This window comes from Gobio gobio (assembly GCF_949357685.1).
Source record: "Gobio gobio genome assembly, chromosome: 18".
NCBI classification, from domain to species: domain Eukaryota; kingdom Metazoa; phylum Chordata; class Actinopteri; order Cypriniformes; family Gobionidae; genus Gobio; species Gobio gobio.
The window spans coordinates 8,587,673-8,608,047 of NC_137111.1; the positions used below are offsets into that span (position 1 = coordinate 8,587,673).

The 20,375-nt window shown below is 40.6% G+C and overlaps 1 protein-coding gene across 4 annotated transcripts in view; it reads left to right on the forward strand.

Moving 5' to 3' along the window:
• qkib (QKI, KH domain containing, RNA binding b) overlaps positions 1 to 20,375 on the forward strand; it is a 154,964-nt gene that overhangs the window by 98,450 nt on the left and 36,139 nt on the right. For all 4 annotated transcript variants that reach the window (XM_079842899.1, XM_079842897.1, XM_079842898.1 and 1 more), the window contains exon 4: positions 11,741 to 11,884. In XM_079842899.1, the coding sequence (XP_079699025.1) occupies positions 11,741 to 11,884 (144 nt within the window). The remainder of the gene's footprint in view (positions 1 to 11,740; positions 11,885 to 20,375) is intronic.

Consider the following 20,375-nt stretch of genomic DNA (forward strand, 5'->3'; position numbering starts at 1 on the left):
CTATAGTGCAAATAGCCGCTGCCTTAAAGTAATTGTCCATTTTTGTCCAGTTACATTTAAACATATCACTTTCATCACATGGTATCACATAAACTAGCTTTCTTTCGTGTTGCATTACATCTGCAAGTTATACCAATATATCAATAACACATACTTACGTAATTCATACTGCAATGAAAATGACATATTGCTTTAGTCCCTACTTCCATATCCAGCATCAGTCAGACATGTGATAATATATACAGATAAATATACAGATAAAGACAAAGAAGGCTTTATGGAATCCTCACACAGAAACTCAAGTTTGAGAATACAATCGTGAGCTGAAATGTTGCTCTGTGTGTTTGTCTGGCAGAAAATCTGCTGAAATATCTCTGACACAGGTTGTGAACCTTTTTTCTTTTGTTCTTTAAATCCTCTAACAAGACGCTTTAATGTAACTATGCTTTTACACCACCACCAAATCGTCTGGATTTGAGGGCAAAGCCCTCTGTCGTTCTCCTAAATCTATCCCGAGAGAGACCGGTATTCTGTATTCTCTAAGCTGTGTGCTGCTTGGTGGCTTTTTCCATAAGATTTGACTTTTAGACACTGTACACACAAAGTCTGTCTGTCACAGAAGGTTCAGTGTTTTAGCTGGGCGATATGGGCAAAAACATTATCACAATAAAATGTCTCATATCAGTCGATATCAATAATTATCACAAAACATGTCAAATCTTTATTTCTTTCCAGTTTAAAAGCAGATGTTATGCTCCTAAGTGAAAGTTGTAGAAACCAGACTGTTAAATGTGCTTTTAAACTTGTCAGATGATGACAAACACTTCACATTTTTTAATTATTTACACTCAGTTCTCAGTGTCTGCATGTGCTAATGGGTGATTTTGTTTCTAGTCATGAAACAGGTTTGTGTTTCACCTGACTTTGATGACGCGTATCTTTGGCACAGGTTGCAGTGCAAGCTGCAATATTAATAATAGTACATGTTTTGTCTCTGAAACATCTGTGTATACAAATATTGCATTTATTTCACTCAAGCTGTGATAACGTATGCAAACACAGTGTGAGCGTCACAATGGGTTGCAGAAAGTGTACGACTTTCACATCTCCGTTTGCAGCTCCTCCCCTCCTGCATGCGGCTACTCTCGCCGATCGGTTGCATGTACAACACACCTGAAAGCTGCCGTCAGTCTGAAGGTCTGGCTACGCGAGGCTCGTGGTCATGTGACGGAGACCGATCAGCGAGTAAGCGTATCTGCTATAGTGAGCTTGCACTGCGCTGCTGTTTGAACTGTCTGATGCTGCAACGTTCACACCAAACGTGAATAGAGCGTCAAAATCGCATCTACCGCGTCTAGTTGGATGCTTGAACATTTTGAATCCATTCGCGTGTCCACAGCGAATTGGGCGTTTGAAGCGAAATAGGCGTTCAAGGCGCTTCAGGGGAAATATGTCATAAAACACCACTCTGCCTCTTTTCATTTTCATTAAAAATATATATTAAACATTAATAGCCACACAAATGTGGTGCAGGCAACACACTACCTAGCCTACTGCATGTATATTAAATATCCCAAAAAAATTAAGTTATGAAACTTCTCTTTGCACCTCAGTCAAAAAGATTTGGCAGACAACAAATTATAGATTCATGACACCAAAGATCGCCCGTTAGATCTACACAAGACGAACCACTACAGGACATCAGAGCCAGCGGCAAACGTCAGAAGGACTAGCCGAGGAAAGGCTGCTCTCGCCGGGGTTAATGAGCGCTGGGCCCGGTGAACGCCTGGATCTCACAACTCCAAAAATGCAAGATTAATTTTTTTAAATAGGCGCTTAATTTCAAAAATTTACTGTCATTTTCGTCAACAAATAAAAACAAGACGAAAATGTTAGGGAGGGACGATTCGGGGCGAGATCCAGTCAGAACTGATGTCCTGTGTAACAGATGCGCACATTTGATTTGACCGTGCTGATCTAACCGCTGGAGAACACGGCGCTGTTGCGTTTCTACAGGCTCACACATCCCCAATCCAGCGCTCCAGAGCGGTTCAATCAATGAATAGCGCACATTTATGCCAGGCAATTGTTTATGAAATAATGCTGATGAATAATGACAATGACAATGACAATTTACTTTACGATGTTTATATAGTAATATATTTTAGACGGTTGTAACAATGCAAATTTTATCTCCCTCCTCTGAACTTGAATGAGCAGCTGCAACTGCAGACATTTCAAAATAAGAGTCAGTGTGTATTTTGAGCTTGTTTATAATTAAAAGTCATGCATTATATATTCGTTTTTGCGTACACAATAATTTCATTTAATTTAATTCCCATTTAATTCATAGTCAGGAGGAAAGACCAGTATTTGACACATATTCAATAAAGTATCAGGGTTATAATAGTTAACTAAAACCATAAAAAAAAACGTAATTACTTGAAATTAAACAAATATTAACTGAAATTAATAAACAAACTTATTTGAAGCTTTAGCTTAACCTGATATGGCCTACTAACTAAAACAGAAATACAAAGTTTTAAAAACGAAATAGATGTTTTTAAAAAACAAACAAAAAAGTGAATTGAGCTCTCTTTCGTGTATTTTTTATGTCAAAAACAAAATGATGTCAAAATGTCAGTTCAAGTGACAGTCGGTTATGAAATGCTCAAATGCTTAATGTATTACAATTTAACTAAACTCATTAGATTTTAGGAGACTAAATCTACTGTAGATTTAGTCGACTAAAATCTTATGATATTTAGTCGACTAAAACTAGACTAAAACTAAAAACAATTCAGGTGACTAAAATATGACTAAAACTAAATGGCATTTTAGTCAAAAGACTATGACTAAAACTAAATCAAAATTTGCTGTGAAAATTAACACTGGTGCTCTCTTTATAAATTAAACCACAGATTTGAGCTTTAAACAACTACATTCTCACCTGAAAAAGTCTCAAAACTACATTTTGTGACACAATAGTAGTATTTTTTAATTATGCGGGGTTTCTCATCACGTCCACGTGACAGCAGCAAGCAGGCTCCTGATTGGTTAACGCGGTGCGAATTGATGCCAAAGTTCAAATTTTTAACTCTGGCGTCAGACGCGAATTCGCTTCAAACGCGTGAATGCACAAAAAGCACCACTCGCGCGTATCGCACAAGACGGTCAATTTGTGTCAAATTTGCATCATTCGCGCGAACTGGATGTGCGAATGAGGCGGAATCACGAAATTTGTCTATCGCGCCGCAGGACCACCAGACGTGCGTCAACGCGCCTTTCCATTGACTTAACATTAAAATCACTCGCTCCTGACGCTTTATTCCAGTTTGGTGTGAACGCAGCAAATGATCCGTGTGGCGCGGTTCAAATAAGTAGCTTGGTTTCGTTCCACTTTTGGTGCATAAACATTATATTGAACATTTATCGAACTCTTGCTATCATTTTATCAAGGAAACTTATATTGCGATAATAATGGTTAGCGTTTTACTCGCCCAGCCCTATCAATATGGTTTACCCGTATCATTGCATCATCAAAACATGAACCTCCTCTGAGCCATGCAACGTTTACATGCTTGCACATAAAATATTGTCAGAGCCATAGCAATTTAGGGAAGTGCTTGACACAAGTTCAAGTCTCGGCTCCAAATCCTCTCTCTTCCTATCTGTCCTCCTACTGTCTTATCTAAATAAAGGCAAAAAGCCCAAAATATAACTTTAAAAAGAATTAGCTCATATTACGGTTACGTGAGCAATAACTTGATTTCCATAATCCAATTAAGCCAGTATGACATCTGTCGTATCCTAGTATTACTCTGAAGTGTAATTCTGAATGCTACGAGAGAGAGATGTTTGTGAAAATTATAGAACATATTTTCGGAACTGTTTACAAACTTTAAACCTAAATTGTGTTATGCATCACCAAGCAGAATGAGAAATAATATACACTTTTAAGGTTTGTATTTTTTCTTTTTTTTTTCTTTTTTTTTCCATCTGCAATTGGTCAGACAAACAGACCACCAAACTCACAACATTGAGCCAACGTTGCCATGTTAGACAAACAAAGCGTTGTTTTGATGAGTCAGTGTTCATGGAAATCAACCTACAGGTTGTTTACTTATAGCTGTCACTACACATTAAGCCGTAGTATGAGAATGTTTGAACATCAACAAAATTACACGTTTCAGCCTTTGAATAAATGAACATAAATCAATTTATAAATGGCTGAGGCACTGCAAGAATCTCAGTTGCATTTTTTGTGCCGTTGTCAAGGACATGAATGAGAATGAAATTAAATGACTGTGAACTACTGTGACGTAAATTATTGTACTACTAACACAGAATTGAAATCGCAAGAGCAGCCTTACAGGATGAACCAGGATATAGACCTTAAGCAGAAAATGATTTGTATGTAAACATGGTCACTGTGGTGAAATACATCTCATTACTCTCCCTCTTACTCATCTCTCATGTGCCATCGTCCTCTCCCACCCAAGGCGCGATATTAGTTCCCAGAGCCTTCCACCGAGGGGTCGGCGCTCCTTATTGCCTCGGAAAGGATTACAAAAGAGCAGGACAATGGATTTATGGGCGTTGATTGCGCTACTGCTCGGCTACCGCACGGGCAGCTCAGAGACAGCGCACGAGGGGAGAGCAGTGTAAACAAAGGCCTAGTCGAGGGCCCCGCAGTTGGACATATTTCCTGCGTCGGACGTTGAAGGAGCGTCGCCTTGACTACCAGCCTGTCACTGGGCGCCCTGCGGGGCCGCAGAAGGAACAGCCGAGGCCTGATGCGAGACAACCTGCCTGGACCGCGGGAAAAACAAGTGTCTCAGCTGTAGCTTACCCTCAGATAGACTGACACATACATGCCTATACACAGCGGTTCTGCTCCAGTCCCTTCTGGCTGTCTCTGCCCAGTGTTATTGACAGCGTGGCTGTGGGTGGGTCGCTGCACTGTGACAATCGGCCTCAGAAGATCAATTTTTAGCACTTGTCACAACTAAGGAAAGCCAAGTAAATCGGCCAAGCGAAACCAAGAGGCCGAACAAAAAGAAAAAGGAAGTGACCTCATAACACCCGAGCACCAACGTCCTGAATGATAAATCATATTGAGTGTGTTGGGCGATACGCAACCCAGTTTCTCCACTTCCTCACTTCGCGCCGAAAGGGCCAACAATGGATCCTTAATGAAAATCAGCAGGCAGAACGCGGCAACACAGACGGCGATGCTGATTGCCATCAATTTCCCATTTGCAGTCATAAGGAGAAAAAAACGAGCACTGTTTGCATATCTGATTATTGCATAAATCAGATCTTGATTTTTCCTTGTGAAATCCTACAGGAAAATGAGAAAAACGAGCCAAATGCAGACAAACAAAAGCGGTGGTGTAGGCAAAGTGTAACGAGCCCCTTCAACTTAATGCGCGCTGGGTTTCTATCAATTAAGCAGTTTGCCCTCAGCAATCTTCAGTGCCTTGTAATCGAAAGTTTCCATGTTTTTCTGTCGTACAATTGAGTTTTTAAAGCCCCTATGTTTCTGCTCCACTAGCACCACCAAACAAAAAGGCATATTATTTTCTGAAGAAAATGTGATGCTTGCCTGTCCAAATTTGCCAGCACAATGCTAGGGCGTTGCGGTTGTTTTTCAGGGCATTATTATGCAGTTGCTATAAGGTGTTGCTTTGCTGATGCTACATGTATACCCTAATGCTAATCGGTTTGAGTAGGGTGAACTTAAATTAAACAAATTAGTTCAATCAAATGAACTTTTATGAGTATTTAGAACTTTCTTTTTCTTTTGAGTTCACAAAACTGACACATTTTAAGTAATCTGATTTGCTTTATTGTTTTAAGTTTTATAAACTTTTCCTTGTACTTGTACTTGTGTAATGACAATAAAGTTGAATCTAATCATCTAATCTAATCTTTATAAACTTAGATTTTTAATTTAAATTGAACTTAAACTGGGCTGGGATTTCTATTTCCCAGCATGCTTTGCCATGGCACTCGAAAGGGAGAGTAAATGCTATAAGTGTTATATGTTTTTATGTGCAAATGTAATGTTTAGTGGGAGATTAGTAGTGTTGAATGTTTTGCTATGCTAACTTAGAAGAGTTTCTGTTATAGTGGGGGGGGGGCACTTTTTTTTGAGGAACAAGTGGAGCATGAGCTTGGTTTGAGAACAGATTTCTGTTAAATGTTCTATAATATGCTTTACTCATTCAGCAATTGCTATGCTAATGCTATCAAAGCATTGTGTTACCAATTAGCAAGTTAGCAGTTACTGAATTAGCTAAACGTATTTAGTATGTCCACTACTAAAAATATTTTAAGTTGAGATTACATGATAATTTTAAGTTAAATGTAGGGCTAGGACAATAAATCCATGCATCGCGAATCGAGAAATGATTCTGGATCGATTTTGAGATTTTCCAAATGCATCACTATTCTCTCTCGAATCGATTCTTAGCTTAGGTTTTAACAGCAGATGGCACTGTATTCTTTAGCATTTTTCCAATTCCTTACACACTACTTGAACTAAAAATAATTCTATAAAATAATCATTGATGAAGTTTGAAAAGGTTGAAGCAAATTACAAGGGTGTTTGCAGTGGCCTGTTTACATTCAATTCGCAGTATACAAGCATTATGAGGTGCAAGTACACTCTTGAGGCCAGTCCATGAATTGCAGTTTCAGTCACTTCAGTATTGGCTTCAAGAGAAACTGCGGGAGGTTGCCGCTTGAGCTGAAAGCATGAGCGCTCTTCTTCATGAGCTTTTGAGTGTGCGGTTTAAAACAAGCCTAGAGCACCATCTGCTGTTAAAAACTAAGCTCAGCATCGATTTGAGAGAGAATTAGTCACGATGCATTCGGAAAATCTCAGAATCGAGATGCATCGATTTATTGTTCCAGCCCTAGTTAAATATTTGAATTAGCTTACTCAAATATTTCAAGTTAAGAGCAATTCAAATGTATGAGTACACAACAAAAATCTGCCAGTTCTGCTTGAGTTTTGCTCATTTAGGACCAGATTTACTAACAGCTAAATAAACCCTCTTTTGGCGTTAAAACTACTGTCAGGATTTAGTAAAGACACGCAGTGAAAAATTAACGTTGAAAAGGCGTGGACAGAGTTATTTTTGCGGCTGACCTTATCGCATATGCATTTGTTGCAGTTTCCCTTTCAGACGCAAAACTTATGGGCGGAGAGTATTTAATGACTCGTGCAAGGTGATTTACTAAGGTTTGCGCTAGTCAATTTACTGGTGTTTGCGCCATTATTTACCGGCCAAAAAACATTTCTTAAAGGATTAGTTCACTTTAAAATGAAAATTTCCTGATAATTTACTCACCCCCATCTCATCCAAGATGTTCATGTCTTTCTTTCTTCAGTCGAAAATAAATAATTTTTTTGAGGAAAACATTCCAGGACTTCAATGGCAACCAGTGGGTTAAAGGTCCAAATCAATGCAGTTTCAAAGGAAGGGCTTCAGAGGCTCTGCACGATCCCAGCTGAGGAAAAGGGTCTTATCTAGCCAAACCATCAGTCTTTTTCAAGAAAAAAATAACATTTATATACTTTTTTACCTTAATTGTTAATCTTGGACATTCAACATTTTGGTTTCCATTGAAGTCCATTATAAGGAGAAAAATCCTGAAATGTTTTCCTTAAAAAAATTAATTTATTTTCCACTGAAGAAAAAAAAAAAGAACATCTTGGATGGTATTGGGGTGAGTAAAATGTCCATACATTTTCATTTTGAAGTGAACTAATCCTTTAACCCATTTTGTGCCTGTGTTGAAGTAGGAATTTTGGAATTGCGCTCTCACGCTAATTTGCCCTGTTTAGTAAATCTGGCCCTTATTCGGGAGTGATCTTATACTTGCCCTACTAATGTTTCCAAACACGTTTCCAAAAGACTTCAACTGCTCCTCATCTGCCATTGGTCTGACAAAACAGAAAGCCACCACCCCAAACTCACTCTGTTGTTTAAGCTGTTGTTGCTGTGCTGGTCTAGATTCTCAATGTTTTGACAGCGCCTCAGAGCCACTGTGTATGTTTTTCAGTGAAATCAACCAACAAATGGCTTACTTATAGTTTTCTCTGTATATTAAGCTAAGTTAAAATCATATTTGTTGCGAGGACGGCTGATCTCTGACTCGCAGTCGGACGCAATGATGTAGTTTTGATTTGTAGCTCATGCTATTGTTGCCTCTCTCCGCTAGCTGCGAAGCTTTTGTCACTGGCTGTCTTGAGAGTGTATGAATTTTACGAGGTCTCTTTTATAGAGCCGCATCTCACAGGATGACATATACATGGCATCCTGACTTCTGCTTTGGTAGAACACAGTACATCAAAGAAGCAGCTTCTCCGTTTTGTTTTTACTTTCACATCCTCTCTGTTGTAGTCTGTGTTTTTATTAGATTTGCAGTTGCACTTTGTTGTATCAAGGTATCAAACCGCACAGCAAGAGTGGGAGGTGAGACGAGCCCCAATATCCTTCTTGAACTTCATCATATCCAAACACACATATATTTCTGGTCAACTCTGTTTAAACCCAGGGGTCAAGAATTGACGCACTATACACTATGTACTCCACCATCTAGTGTACTTTATTTAGCAATGGAGTCTGTTAGTCCATCCTCCTCCGCTATGTGATTAAAGGTGTGATTAACACTTCCTTTTTTTGGTTAATTAAGTGTATCATCCGAGTATTTGAAGTGCACTTTTTCTTTCTAAAAAATCCTCATGCCGTGTTTACACCTGGTATTAAGATGCGTTTTGGTCGATCGGATCACTAGTGGACGACGCTAAATACAACTGTAAACAGGGCCTAAAACATGTTGAGCTTGTCCACTTTCAACCACTTCCAGAGGTAGTTGAAAATGCATTCGACCGGATTGCTTTCGTTGTGTAGACGCTCATGTGTCTAAATAAGTTCGAACAGCCGCAAAAGACGGCTACTCTCCGCGACTGACCTAATGCACAAACATCATGGGATGTGCACTAGCCAGACGGGGTTTAAACTTTGTCAGCTGTTGACCCAAGTTTAGTTTGAAGATGAAAAACGTACCAATCACAATGTTCTCTCACCATTCCTGATTGGTGAGAGAACTCACTGCTTTCAGCTGGTCTTGCGGCTGTCAGAGCAGAAATGAAAGCTGATGCTCTGGGCCCTATCTTGCACCCAGCGCAATTGACTTTGTACACCGACGCATGTGTCATTCCTATTTTGCACCCGCGCAAAGCGCGCTTTTCCCTCCACAGAAGCACGTCGCTAAACTTGTGAATGAACTTGCGCTACCTGGGCGGTTCAGCGCAAAAAAGGAGGCGTGTTCCGGCGCAAACAATCCCTGGTGCTATTTTGCTGTTCCATTAAACAATTGCGCCACTGACCAGAAAAAAACTAGTCTAAAGTCAGTGGCGCGTTGCGCGTTGTTCATTATGCTATTTTAAGGGCGCATGCTTGACCATAATGTATAGCGTGCACAACGCGCATACACTTTGCTCATGTAATCTACACAGATGCAACAGTTATTTTTGCAAATCATAAATTGTTACACTAAAAAAATATTAACACATGAGATGACGGAAATCATTGTGGTGTGCCACGAAGATGTGAAAAAATAGGCATAAATCTAGCTTACAAATGATTCAGGCTAATTGTAATAATTAAGGATAAGACCTGTTTGCCCAATTGTGGCAAGACATATATGTATAAAGGACATCTGACAAATTGGTTTGTCCGTCAAGAACCAGGAAAAAAAATCGGTGAGGGTGGACGCAGCGATGTCCTCTGCTGGCGTCAGGTCCTGAGTAGAGGCAGATCCACCTCCCGTTACACGGCGTGCCCGATTGATGCTGGCAAGCTTGGACTTTCCCCGTCTTCTGATGTCATTGTAGCGCTTGCGGCACTGGTGCGACGTCCTGGGGATGCCAGCTGATGAAACAATTGTGGCTATTTCCTCCCACGCCTGTTTAACCGACTCTATTTTGGGTGGGTTTCTCCCATCCCCATACAACACAACTTCTCTGTCTTTCACTGCTCTTACAAGCACATCAGTCTCCTCGGCTGTGAACCGCTCCTGGCGTGCGCCTGGTAAATACGCCATAATAATAGCAATCCATAATGGAACTTGCGCACCTGCTTTTACAGGGAATGTTGGATGACGCTCTGATTGGTTTATTCACGTTACGCCCAAACCACACCTATGAATAATGAAGCTATTTCAGACCAACCCATTTTAGATTTGCGCCGGGCGCAAGAGCCATTTATCCCGCCGGGAAAATAGCAACAGCGCCGAGACCCGCCCACAAAGTTACTTGCGCTTCGCGCTTTGACACTTGCGTTTCAGATCGTTAAAATAGGGCCCTCTGTGTGTTTTTCCATCGTCTCCAGGTGCGTTCATATGTAAATCGTGTGCGCTTATTTCGTCCATTAGATCGAAAGATCTGAAAATACATTTACCCGCCCATAGACACTGTTGGGTTAACAGTTTAGGACCCTGGACCAGTAGTGAAAAATGAAGACCAAGAGTCAGGAGTTAGATTAATTAAAGAAATATTTACTGAAGAATAGTTTGCAGTTTCATCAGCAGAAGCCAGCTTCAAGAGGAGTTCGTAGGCCGCGCTCCCTCTAACAGTCTCCCCGCCTCCATCTAACGTACATACAATTTCTGAACAGTTATACTGTTTTCAAGGTCTAGCCACGACATTACTGCCATGTGGAATGATTCTGATTGGCAGAGAAAATGCCCAGTCATGGTAAATTTCCACACAAGGATAGATAGCAGAGCATATCACTAAAATGGGTAGACTAGCCCCATGACTAGATTTTTAGATCACAATGACCCAGGAGGTCATAGAAAGACGTTTGTGTGCAGAAAGCGTCCATCTTCAATATTGGGCCTGCACCAATCATGCAACGCACATACAAAAGCTCCAGAGAATAACAGTTCCCTCAAGGTTGAGAACATCTTAACTAACTATCAACAAGGCACTTCTCCAAAACATACTGATACTACATCTAATACAGAAGTGAATTTATTCTATTTAATAAGAAAAGCATATAAAAGAGGTCCCCGAAAGTCACGTAGACCTGTATCCAAAATCACTCATTAAATATAGAGAGGTTATAGGTGAACTGATTTATTAAATATAGAAAATGGTTAAAACTTGATTATCATTGATTCTTATTTTAATATTGATCATGTGTATGAACGAAGAGGCACAGGTATCTGACCTGCCCCTTCAACCCTCCCCTCGAAGAAATCTGGACAGAAGTGGTCAAAAGTGGACAAAAGAGACGGAATAAAAACTACATGTGTAAATGAGAATGTGTCTTCCTCGTCCACTTGTGATCCAATCGACCAAAATGCATCTTAATACCAGGTGTAAACAGGGCCACACACTACTCACACTATTTATTCAACAAATGGCATAGGATAGTGCATACGTTCACAAACTGGTACACATCTAAGGTTTGTCTAGTTAGCATGGTCCTGTTAGCCAATGCTGCCATAACTACACCACCAGGGAAAGAGCAAAAAGCATCTATCTCCAATAATAGCCACTCAACATATTGTTGCACAAGCTTCAAGTTCATTATTACATAAGAAACAAAATTATTTGAACCCGTCCTGCACTTTCTTATGAGCCTCCTTGATTGTAGCAGTCAGCATTGTGCACAGTAGCAGTGCATCTAAAACGTTTCCCTCTCTTTCTCTCCAGGAGGAACAAAACCGAGGCAAACCCAACTGGGAGCATCTGAATGAGGACCTCCATGTGCTCATCACGGTGGAGGATGCCCAGAACCGGGCTGAGATCAAGCTCAAGCGCGCGGTGGAGGAGGTTAACAAGCTACTCGTGCCTGCGGTGAGTGCCACTGCTCTCCTGCTCACATACTTCCTTTCTCTTCATTCCTGTTGCACAACTCTCTTGAATATCACGCATCATGCTTATTTAGGCTCTGTGATGTCATATGTTTCAAAATGACAGGAACTGAACATCTGAGGTTGCGTGCCACAAGCTTTGTTTGGGCTTTCAAACCATTTTCACACGATAAATGAGTCCCTCCAAACACCTGTACACTGTTCACAACCTGTGTGTGCGTGGGCGACTTTATAGTGTGTTTCACCGCAATGTTTAAATACTCCTATAATTGGCAGGCTTTCATGCACTATACCATATGCAACTCTCTAAGTGCAAATATCATTTAATCACCAGCACTTGCCCTTTAAAAACAATTATCACTGATTGCTTTACTGGACACCAAAACAGAAACGTTCCAGACAGATTCACTCAGCAAATAATGCTGTTTCAATTCACATAATTCATATTTGAAATGAATAATTGTGACATCATGCAACAATCATCTACACTTCACTCTGTTTTTATCGACCAAACATTATATATAAACACAATATATTTGGAATTTATTATAAAGGCATACCTATAATTCATATGTACAACAGAAAAGAAAATATGAACCAGAATCTGAATAATCCAGTATTTGTAACAGGTAATACACTCTCAAACATATAACACAACTGCTTGAATACATAAGTAGTAATATTTGACACTGATTAGATTTGCTTGATATGCTTTACATCTGCTGGTTTTGATGGAGATCGTAAGAAAATCTGTGTTCTTGTATTATGAACATTTGTGTATTAGTAATGCTCTTTTATTAGGAAGAGTAATGTCATCTACTCAGAGCACATTAGAATGTGTGAATCAGCCTTTAAAACGTAGAAAAGCTTCCTCTTTCGTTTCCTTTCTTTTTGGTGTCACTTGATGAGTGGGAAGTGAAACATTTTCCAAACGCTCTCCTGAAAAACGGGAAGTGCTGTGCAGGGCCGGTGTGGTTGAGTAGTCAGTCACTTGAAACATTCTCCAAGAGCGAACCGTTGCATCATTGTCATTTAACTCTATATGAAAGGGTTGGAAGAACAGGGTCAAGTCAGCCTGTATGGGCATAAATTAAGGTATTTTAGGGAAGAACTGTATTCTGGAAATGTCAGTGAGGCAGTTGGAGCTCTGTTTTAAAACCCGCCTAGATAAGCAGCATTTTAAGGCATCATACACGGACACCCAAAAGCTGTTTCAAAGAGTAGGCAGCCAAAGTTTGACATTTTAGAGAAATTTTGAATTATAAATATACTTGTATTTAATTCAGTGCCTAAAATAGAGAGTTTGGTCTAATTGAACTGGATTGCTTCACCCACAATTTATGTGTGTTATCAAATTTTTTTTTTTGTACTTATTGTATTGAATTGTTAGCTTAGCGATATTCTAAAGGCACGTTTACGGAAGTTAATTTTTCATGCGTGTTATGTTAGTATTTGTGTGATGTGTGTGAATGATCATTATGTAGACAGGGCTCGAAATTATTTTATTTAATTAAGAGCACTCCCAACTTCAAAAAGCGAGGAGCACCTGCAAAAATTTAGGAGCACCCACCACAACTAATATATATATATATATATTATATATATTATAAACAGATTTCGTTTATATATAAGACAACACCACATTTTTTTTTAGGGAAATGACAACAGTACTTATCATGGATTTTTTTTGTGGACGTTTTTTTTTTACAAGCAAATAGGCCGATTCTGCTTCAGGTTGCGCTTTAAAAAAAACAAAAAAAACATCTATAGCCATTTGAAATTAGAGGCCCTACTGCATTTTTAATTACGATCCAAACAAAGATGCTACACACATGAGCAGCATGAGCAGTTGTTTTTTGTTTAAAGTAGATTTAATTATAGGATTTAAAGTAAAAACAGAATGCTCTGACTTTAGATTCGTGAAATTATGCTACATAAGACACCTCCGCAAAAAAAACAGTACACAGATTGAATGAAAATGCAAATTCACTCTCTGAGAGTAGGTGGCGCTTATGTAACAGCAGCGGTTTCTTTGGGTAACGCTGTACACAAAGCAGCTGCGCTTATAAACACTACTTAATACAGCGATAAGAGAAAAAGAAAATGCCAGTGAAACTTTTCTCCTGAGATTCATTCATATAAACCCCAACCCCAATTCAATATTTTTCTTCCTATAGTTCAAGTACCATGAACAGTGAGCTTGTTGTGCCTGGTAGAGTATTTTCTCTGGCCCTGTCCCAAATGGCACCCTAAACCCTTGCAGTCTTCCTACGAGTCCACACTTTTGTGATGTAACGCCGCTTTGACTGTCAGGAAGAAGTCTGATGTGGAGCTCGTGTTAGTGCGGGCTCGGCAAAAGTTTGCATCAAGGGTGCATATCGACCACAATGGGGGCTCGCGAGCACCCTTCTGAAACCTAAAAGGACAAATGAGACAACCTACGGTCTCATGGACTTAACGGACACGTGCACACGGCAGCCATTGTGAGTTCACAAGACCGAAAGTCCATATGAAGTGTGCCATTTGGGACAGGCTCTTTTCTGGCGCGTCTCTGTTCCCTTCTTTGTGTATGTCTTCAGCGTGTCCCGTCTCTGGCCTTTTAACGTCCTATTCACAGACTTCACTAGCCTGACAAGCCAGACCCACATCAAGATGTTGGGTCTGGAAACTCACCATTGACAGGGCTCAATCCGAGAGGCGGGATAAACGGTTGTCTTTCAAATTCCCTCTGCACGCAATTGGATAGTGCCTCAACCAACCAAAGCAAAGAAGAAGGTGAAGCCGAGCTAACGTTAGTTGATAGACTTTCTCCGTATCCGGTCGGTAAAACTTCGAACATATCTTCTTTTCTTAAGAATGACTTCAGTGCCGTTCTTTGTTCTTTTCTCAAAGAAAAGCTTAACTCCAAGTCTTCCAGAGTCTCGGCCAAAGCTGATTCAAAAGACCGCTGTTCGTCAGCTTCTTTGTTTACGAGTAGCACGCAGAACCTCTGCAACTCTGCTGTGACGTGCCGTCCTTATGTTAAGCCCGCCCACCGACTCTACACACGCTGTGATTGGCCTGACCAGAGTTTGGTTTTTCCTGCTCTCAGGTCTACCGAGAGTTGCTAGACTACACTCGCGGCAAAATACATTTTCTGCTATTAGGGTGCGTCTAGATTTCTAGGCTAAGACTTCACAGTATTTTCACACGGATAACATTTGGGGGAACAGAGATTAGAAAATAAAACTAAAAACCAATTGCAGATTGTGTGTTTGGAGCAAAAACCATCTGGTTTGGATTTATGGCTCGTTGATCGGTGCATCTTGGGAGCATATGTAACCAAAATGGTCACAATTCCGAGCCTTGGTAGAGCATTGCATGTCAATCATGCCTAGTTCAGACTGCGTGATTTTCAAACTCGTAGGGTCACTCCTCTTTTCACACTGCATGACTATCTGGGCCAGCATTCAGTTGCTGCTGTGTTCACACTGCACGATGGATCGGCTACAGGGGGTTTCACACTGTATGACTGTACAAGAGGAATAATCGGCGACAGCTCTGTCCCGTCCGCAAATTACGTTTCACAACAAAGCACACGCGAGAAGTGAGAAGGAAACAACGCGAGATCACACGTGCATCAGACTGGAGTTCTTGCACGAGACTGGAATTGTTATTAAAAATATAGACTGCAGTGCAGAAACTTGGGGTCCAAATTGTCTGTGCGCTGATTTGCAGCAAAAGGGAGAAAAATAAAAAAGATTATGGTGGAGGAAATGGTTGGGGAGACACAGGGAGCAATGATTGTGTTCTGCAAAGAGAGTTTGAGGTAAGTAAATAACAATTGCCATGTGCTACTGTTGCGGCTGATCAAGCAAATGTTTGTGCTTTGTTTCTGTTTGATATAACTGTACATATATGTATTAAAATAGTAATATTATGGTCTATAACTCCTCCCCGAACCTCCCGCTGCCATGTATCTTGCTCTCTCATTGGCTGTAGGTCATCGCCGATGCATTTTTCAGTCAGAACTCATTTCACACAGCAGGAGTTTTAATCGCCGACAGGTCCAGATATTTAGCAAATATCTCGCGGGCGTCGGCGACTCACCTGAGATTCTCTCTGATCACGTCTTTGATCATTGACACTGAGTGATTGTCACTCACGTGCACGAGCACCGATTTGCCTATGATTTTTTAGGCATTTGTCGGCGATTTTGCAAAACCTGTCAGCGAGTCAAAATCGGGCAGTCTAAACTAGGCATATATAGACAGCATACTGTGATGGCAAATAAGCACTAATATACCTGATAATACACAGTATATATCGAGCGCAAAGATTCCAGAAACTTTCATTGCACATAGAATGTCATATGACCTTAAATGAGAAATCATGTGTTGAGGAAGTAAGTGCATGCTCTGCGCGTCTGTTAACAACTATTGCATGACCAGTGAGTCCTACCTCAGTCATTTCATTAGCCATGAGACTTTAATGAAGAACACAACTGCTCAGGATTCAGATGCTCACTGCTTACTCTGTTCATGTTGCATTGTAACAAAATGTATCTTATAGAAACCATAGTTCCTCATTAAATAGGGATGTCCAGATCCGATCACGTGATTGAAAATCGGGCCCGATCACGTGGTTTCAGACTTGATCGGAATCGGACGTTACCTCCTGATCAGGACTCGGATATATATGTATATATATTCTCATAATTTTTTTAACACATCTATAGTTATGCGGTGGCACAGAGTTAGACCATTTTGACTCCACACAGAAACAGCAACGCGTGCGGCATGACACTTTGTTGCAGCATCACTTTGTTGCAGAGACGCTATTGGTTAAATAAGGTGAATTAAATAAAAAAATAAGGAACATCCTGGATCTTTTTTTTCGCTCTTCTTTATTCTTTTTTTATGTATTATAGAAGTATCGGATCGGGACTCGGTATCAGTAGATACTCAAAATCAAATAACTCGGACTCGGACTTGAGGGCAAAAAAACCTGATCGGGACATCTCTATCATTAAATAGTTATCAGACTTCACCCCTAACCATGAGACTGGGCCAAGTGACATAATGCATGAAAGTTTGTAAAAACTAGTGGCCGTGGAAACAGTCAGTAGACCTAAGATTTTCTAGTGTGTGATTGATTGTTTCTTGCTCTTGTCCTTCGTGTGTACATACATGTATGCCGCATCACACATTTCTGTGAAGATTGCTTATGTGGCTTCCTTTGCAGTATTAAAACAAGAGCTACTGGCTCACACCCTGGGTCACGTCCTGATCCCATTCCCCTTCTTGCTCCATCAACTATTAATCCCAAGCTCATAAAAACTTTAGTTATCACCAAAGTGGTTTACTGGACTGGAGTTTTTATTTTAAGCCATTTTTGTTTTCAGATGTTTTGTCAATCACAGTGGTCTTAAAATGTGATGAGTGACAGTTGAAGACTTTCATGTCAGTTTACAGAAAGAACAGAATATTATGCCGCCACCGGAGGAAAGATTATATGTTATTGCTTCAGTTGGCTGTCATGGCGACTGCCAGCACCTTCAATAAGCTCAGTGTGAACAGTCACACCTCCCCAATCAGTGGACCTACTCTTTGGGACTTAGAGTGGACAGAGACCACAGCTACTACTGCGACGTCGGCATTACATTTAACCCGATCGTCCATCTAAGAGCAATTCCATTGTGTGTCAGACGGCCCACAGAGAGGCCGCCCCTTCCTTATCAACCCCAGCCCCGCTACCGCTGTGTATGATGGCCGACCATGTCTACCGACCAAAATCCATTAACACCTCTGTGTTTGTCTACAGGGACTTTTCTCAGTCAACTATGGAGGGAGGGATTTTTTTTCCTTTCTGTTTGCGCTAAGATAACAGCCACTAGTGTTCTGCTCCAACTTCTGTAAAGATCTTTATAATCCCTGGTGAAATTTACATACTGATTGATCGCATCTTGTGGCATTTGAGCTGTGCGCTCTGCTTCTCCACATGTGGGTGGGGTTAGCTGTTCACCGCTGGTGTTTGTAGGAAATGTCCTTTTTCTACAGGATATATATATATATATATATATATATATATATATATATATATATATATATATATATATATATATATATATATATATATATATATATATATATATATCAGGTGAATGCAGTCACATCATAATGCATGTCAGGGGGTCACTTGCTGGACTCGTGGTCTACCTTCCGGGGAAAGCTAGCAAACCGAGGCACATTAAACCGAGGCTCCTCAGAGTCATCTATTTTAAATCATCATCATTATCTACATCACCACCGGTGCTCTCATCATCATAATCAGCAGCACTGGCAGTAGTGGCAGCAGTTGGTGTGGTGCACGCAGGACGCCAATGACCAGCAGGATACTGCTAACACAGTCAAAAGCAATTATCATCAATGGCTTTGTGACAAATATATAAAAGCCTTCACTTCACAATTGCATCTGATTGTGCTGACTGAGGCAAGGTCTCACCAGACTCCCCTGAGCTCCTCTGTCTCTCAAATGCAGGAAGGAAAGCTCATTTGCATATTTTCCAGTGGTAACATTCTGCTCTTTTCCATACAATGAAAGTGAATCGTGACTAGAGGCTGTCAAGCTGGAAAAGTACCATAACTGTTGTCCAAATAACATGAGCACATTATCCCAAGTCTTTCTGAAGTCATACAATAGCTTTGTGTGAGGAAAATCTTGGCTTGACATAATACATCTTGAATGACCATATCTGAATATACCATAAGTGAATGTGAATCAGGCCCTGTTTACACCTGGTATTCGAGGGAGACACATTCCTGTTTACACCTGGTGTTTTAGTCTCTTTTGTCCACTTTCAACCACTTCTGTCCTGATTTCTTCGAGGGAGGGTCTATGGGCGTATAAATCTATGGGCTTTTTCAGATCTTTCAATGAAATGAGCTCACACAATTTACATATGAACGCGACCGGAGACAACGGAAAAACGCACAGAGCATCAGCTTGTGCCTGTTCTGATAGCCGCAAGACCAGCCGAACGCTAGAAATCAGGAGTGGTGAGAGAACATTGTGCTTGATAGGTTTTTATCTTCAAAGCAAATTTGGGTCTTCAGCCGACAAAGTTTAAACCCCGTCTGGCTTGTACACATCCCATAATGTTTAAGCATTAGGTCAGTAGGCAGAGAGTACCCGTCTTTTGCGCCTGTTTGAACACATTTGACCACATGAGCGTCTACACAATGAAAGCAATCCGGTCAAATGTGTTTTCCACTACCTCTGGGTAGATTAAAGTTGTTGAAACGTTCGGCAGGTTTCGGCACCGGTGTAACAAGGTTAGTTGTTATGGGAAGAAGGAGGTGGGACCTCCATGAGAAACTCAAGACCGGTGTGGCGCGCGGGTGATCGACTCGCACTGCTCTCGACCTTGTCCTGCTTGCCACAACCCTGTTTACACCTTTTTTAGCGTCATCCACTTGTGATCCGATCGACCAAAATGCATCTTAATACCAGGTATAAACAAGGCCTCAGATGCAGTGAGAAGATGATCAGTGAAAATGTCTCTTTTTTTCCCATTTGAAGCTATTGTATGACTTCAGAGGAAGCATAGCATTGAAATTTTGATGCTTGACAGCCCTTGGTCACCATTCACTCTCAGTTCATTGAAAAGGGCCGTGTCAACATTCTGCTAAACTTCCATTGTTGTGTGGTTTTTGCAGAATGATGCATCAGAGCTGTTGGCTAATGGGGACCCTGGTTTGAGTCTGACTTGGGTCAAGATTCTATCCTAGATAGTAATGGTTTAGTAATGGTTGTAATCTTGCATCAATTTCCTGACTCAACTCCCGTATCCTACAAAAATAAACGGCAAAAACGTATAAAAAGCTTGGAATGACATGAGTGAAGTCCTCCTTTTATGTTTTTTAACCACAGAAATTGTGTCTTTTCCCAATGGTGTGAGATGCAAAAGGAGATTAATATTTCTCTTTGTAGTTATGGTTGTTTGAAGGAGGAGCAGAGTATATGAGCTCATAGCCAAAACACTACTTGTTCCCAAGATTCTGGGGAGGGACACTGAGGCAGCAACTGGTCACCATTGTGCCTTTGAGCAGAGAACTTAACATTACAGCTTAACATTGTCTATTTGGTCAGCTGTAAATGGCTAGGTTATAGTTACTTTCATATCCAGGAAGGGAGTTCAAGGAATCTGCATGAGGGAGTGATCTTAAACGTAAACATGTACAAATTGGAAATTCCTAAAAATATATTCTACTCAAACTGAAGCTCTTAACCTCCTACATGTCACAGATAATTCATATTCCTGGAAGAAAAAAAAAGATGTCTCGTGTCACTTCACTGTGAGTATTTCCAGCTATGCTAATCTGAACTAAGACACACAACTTTTAACGGCAAATTACATGCACACCCTGGAGAAAGCTAATTTCAGAAAGCATTTTAGGGCCTTTATTTAGCACATAAGCCGGTAGGCAGCATCT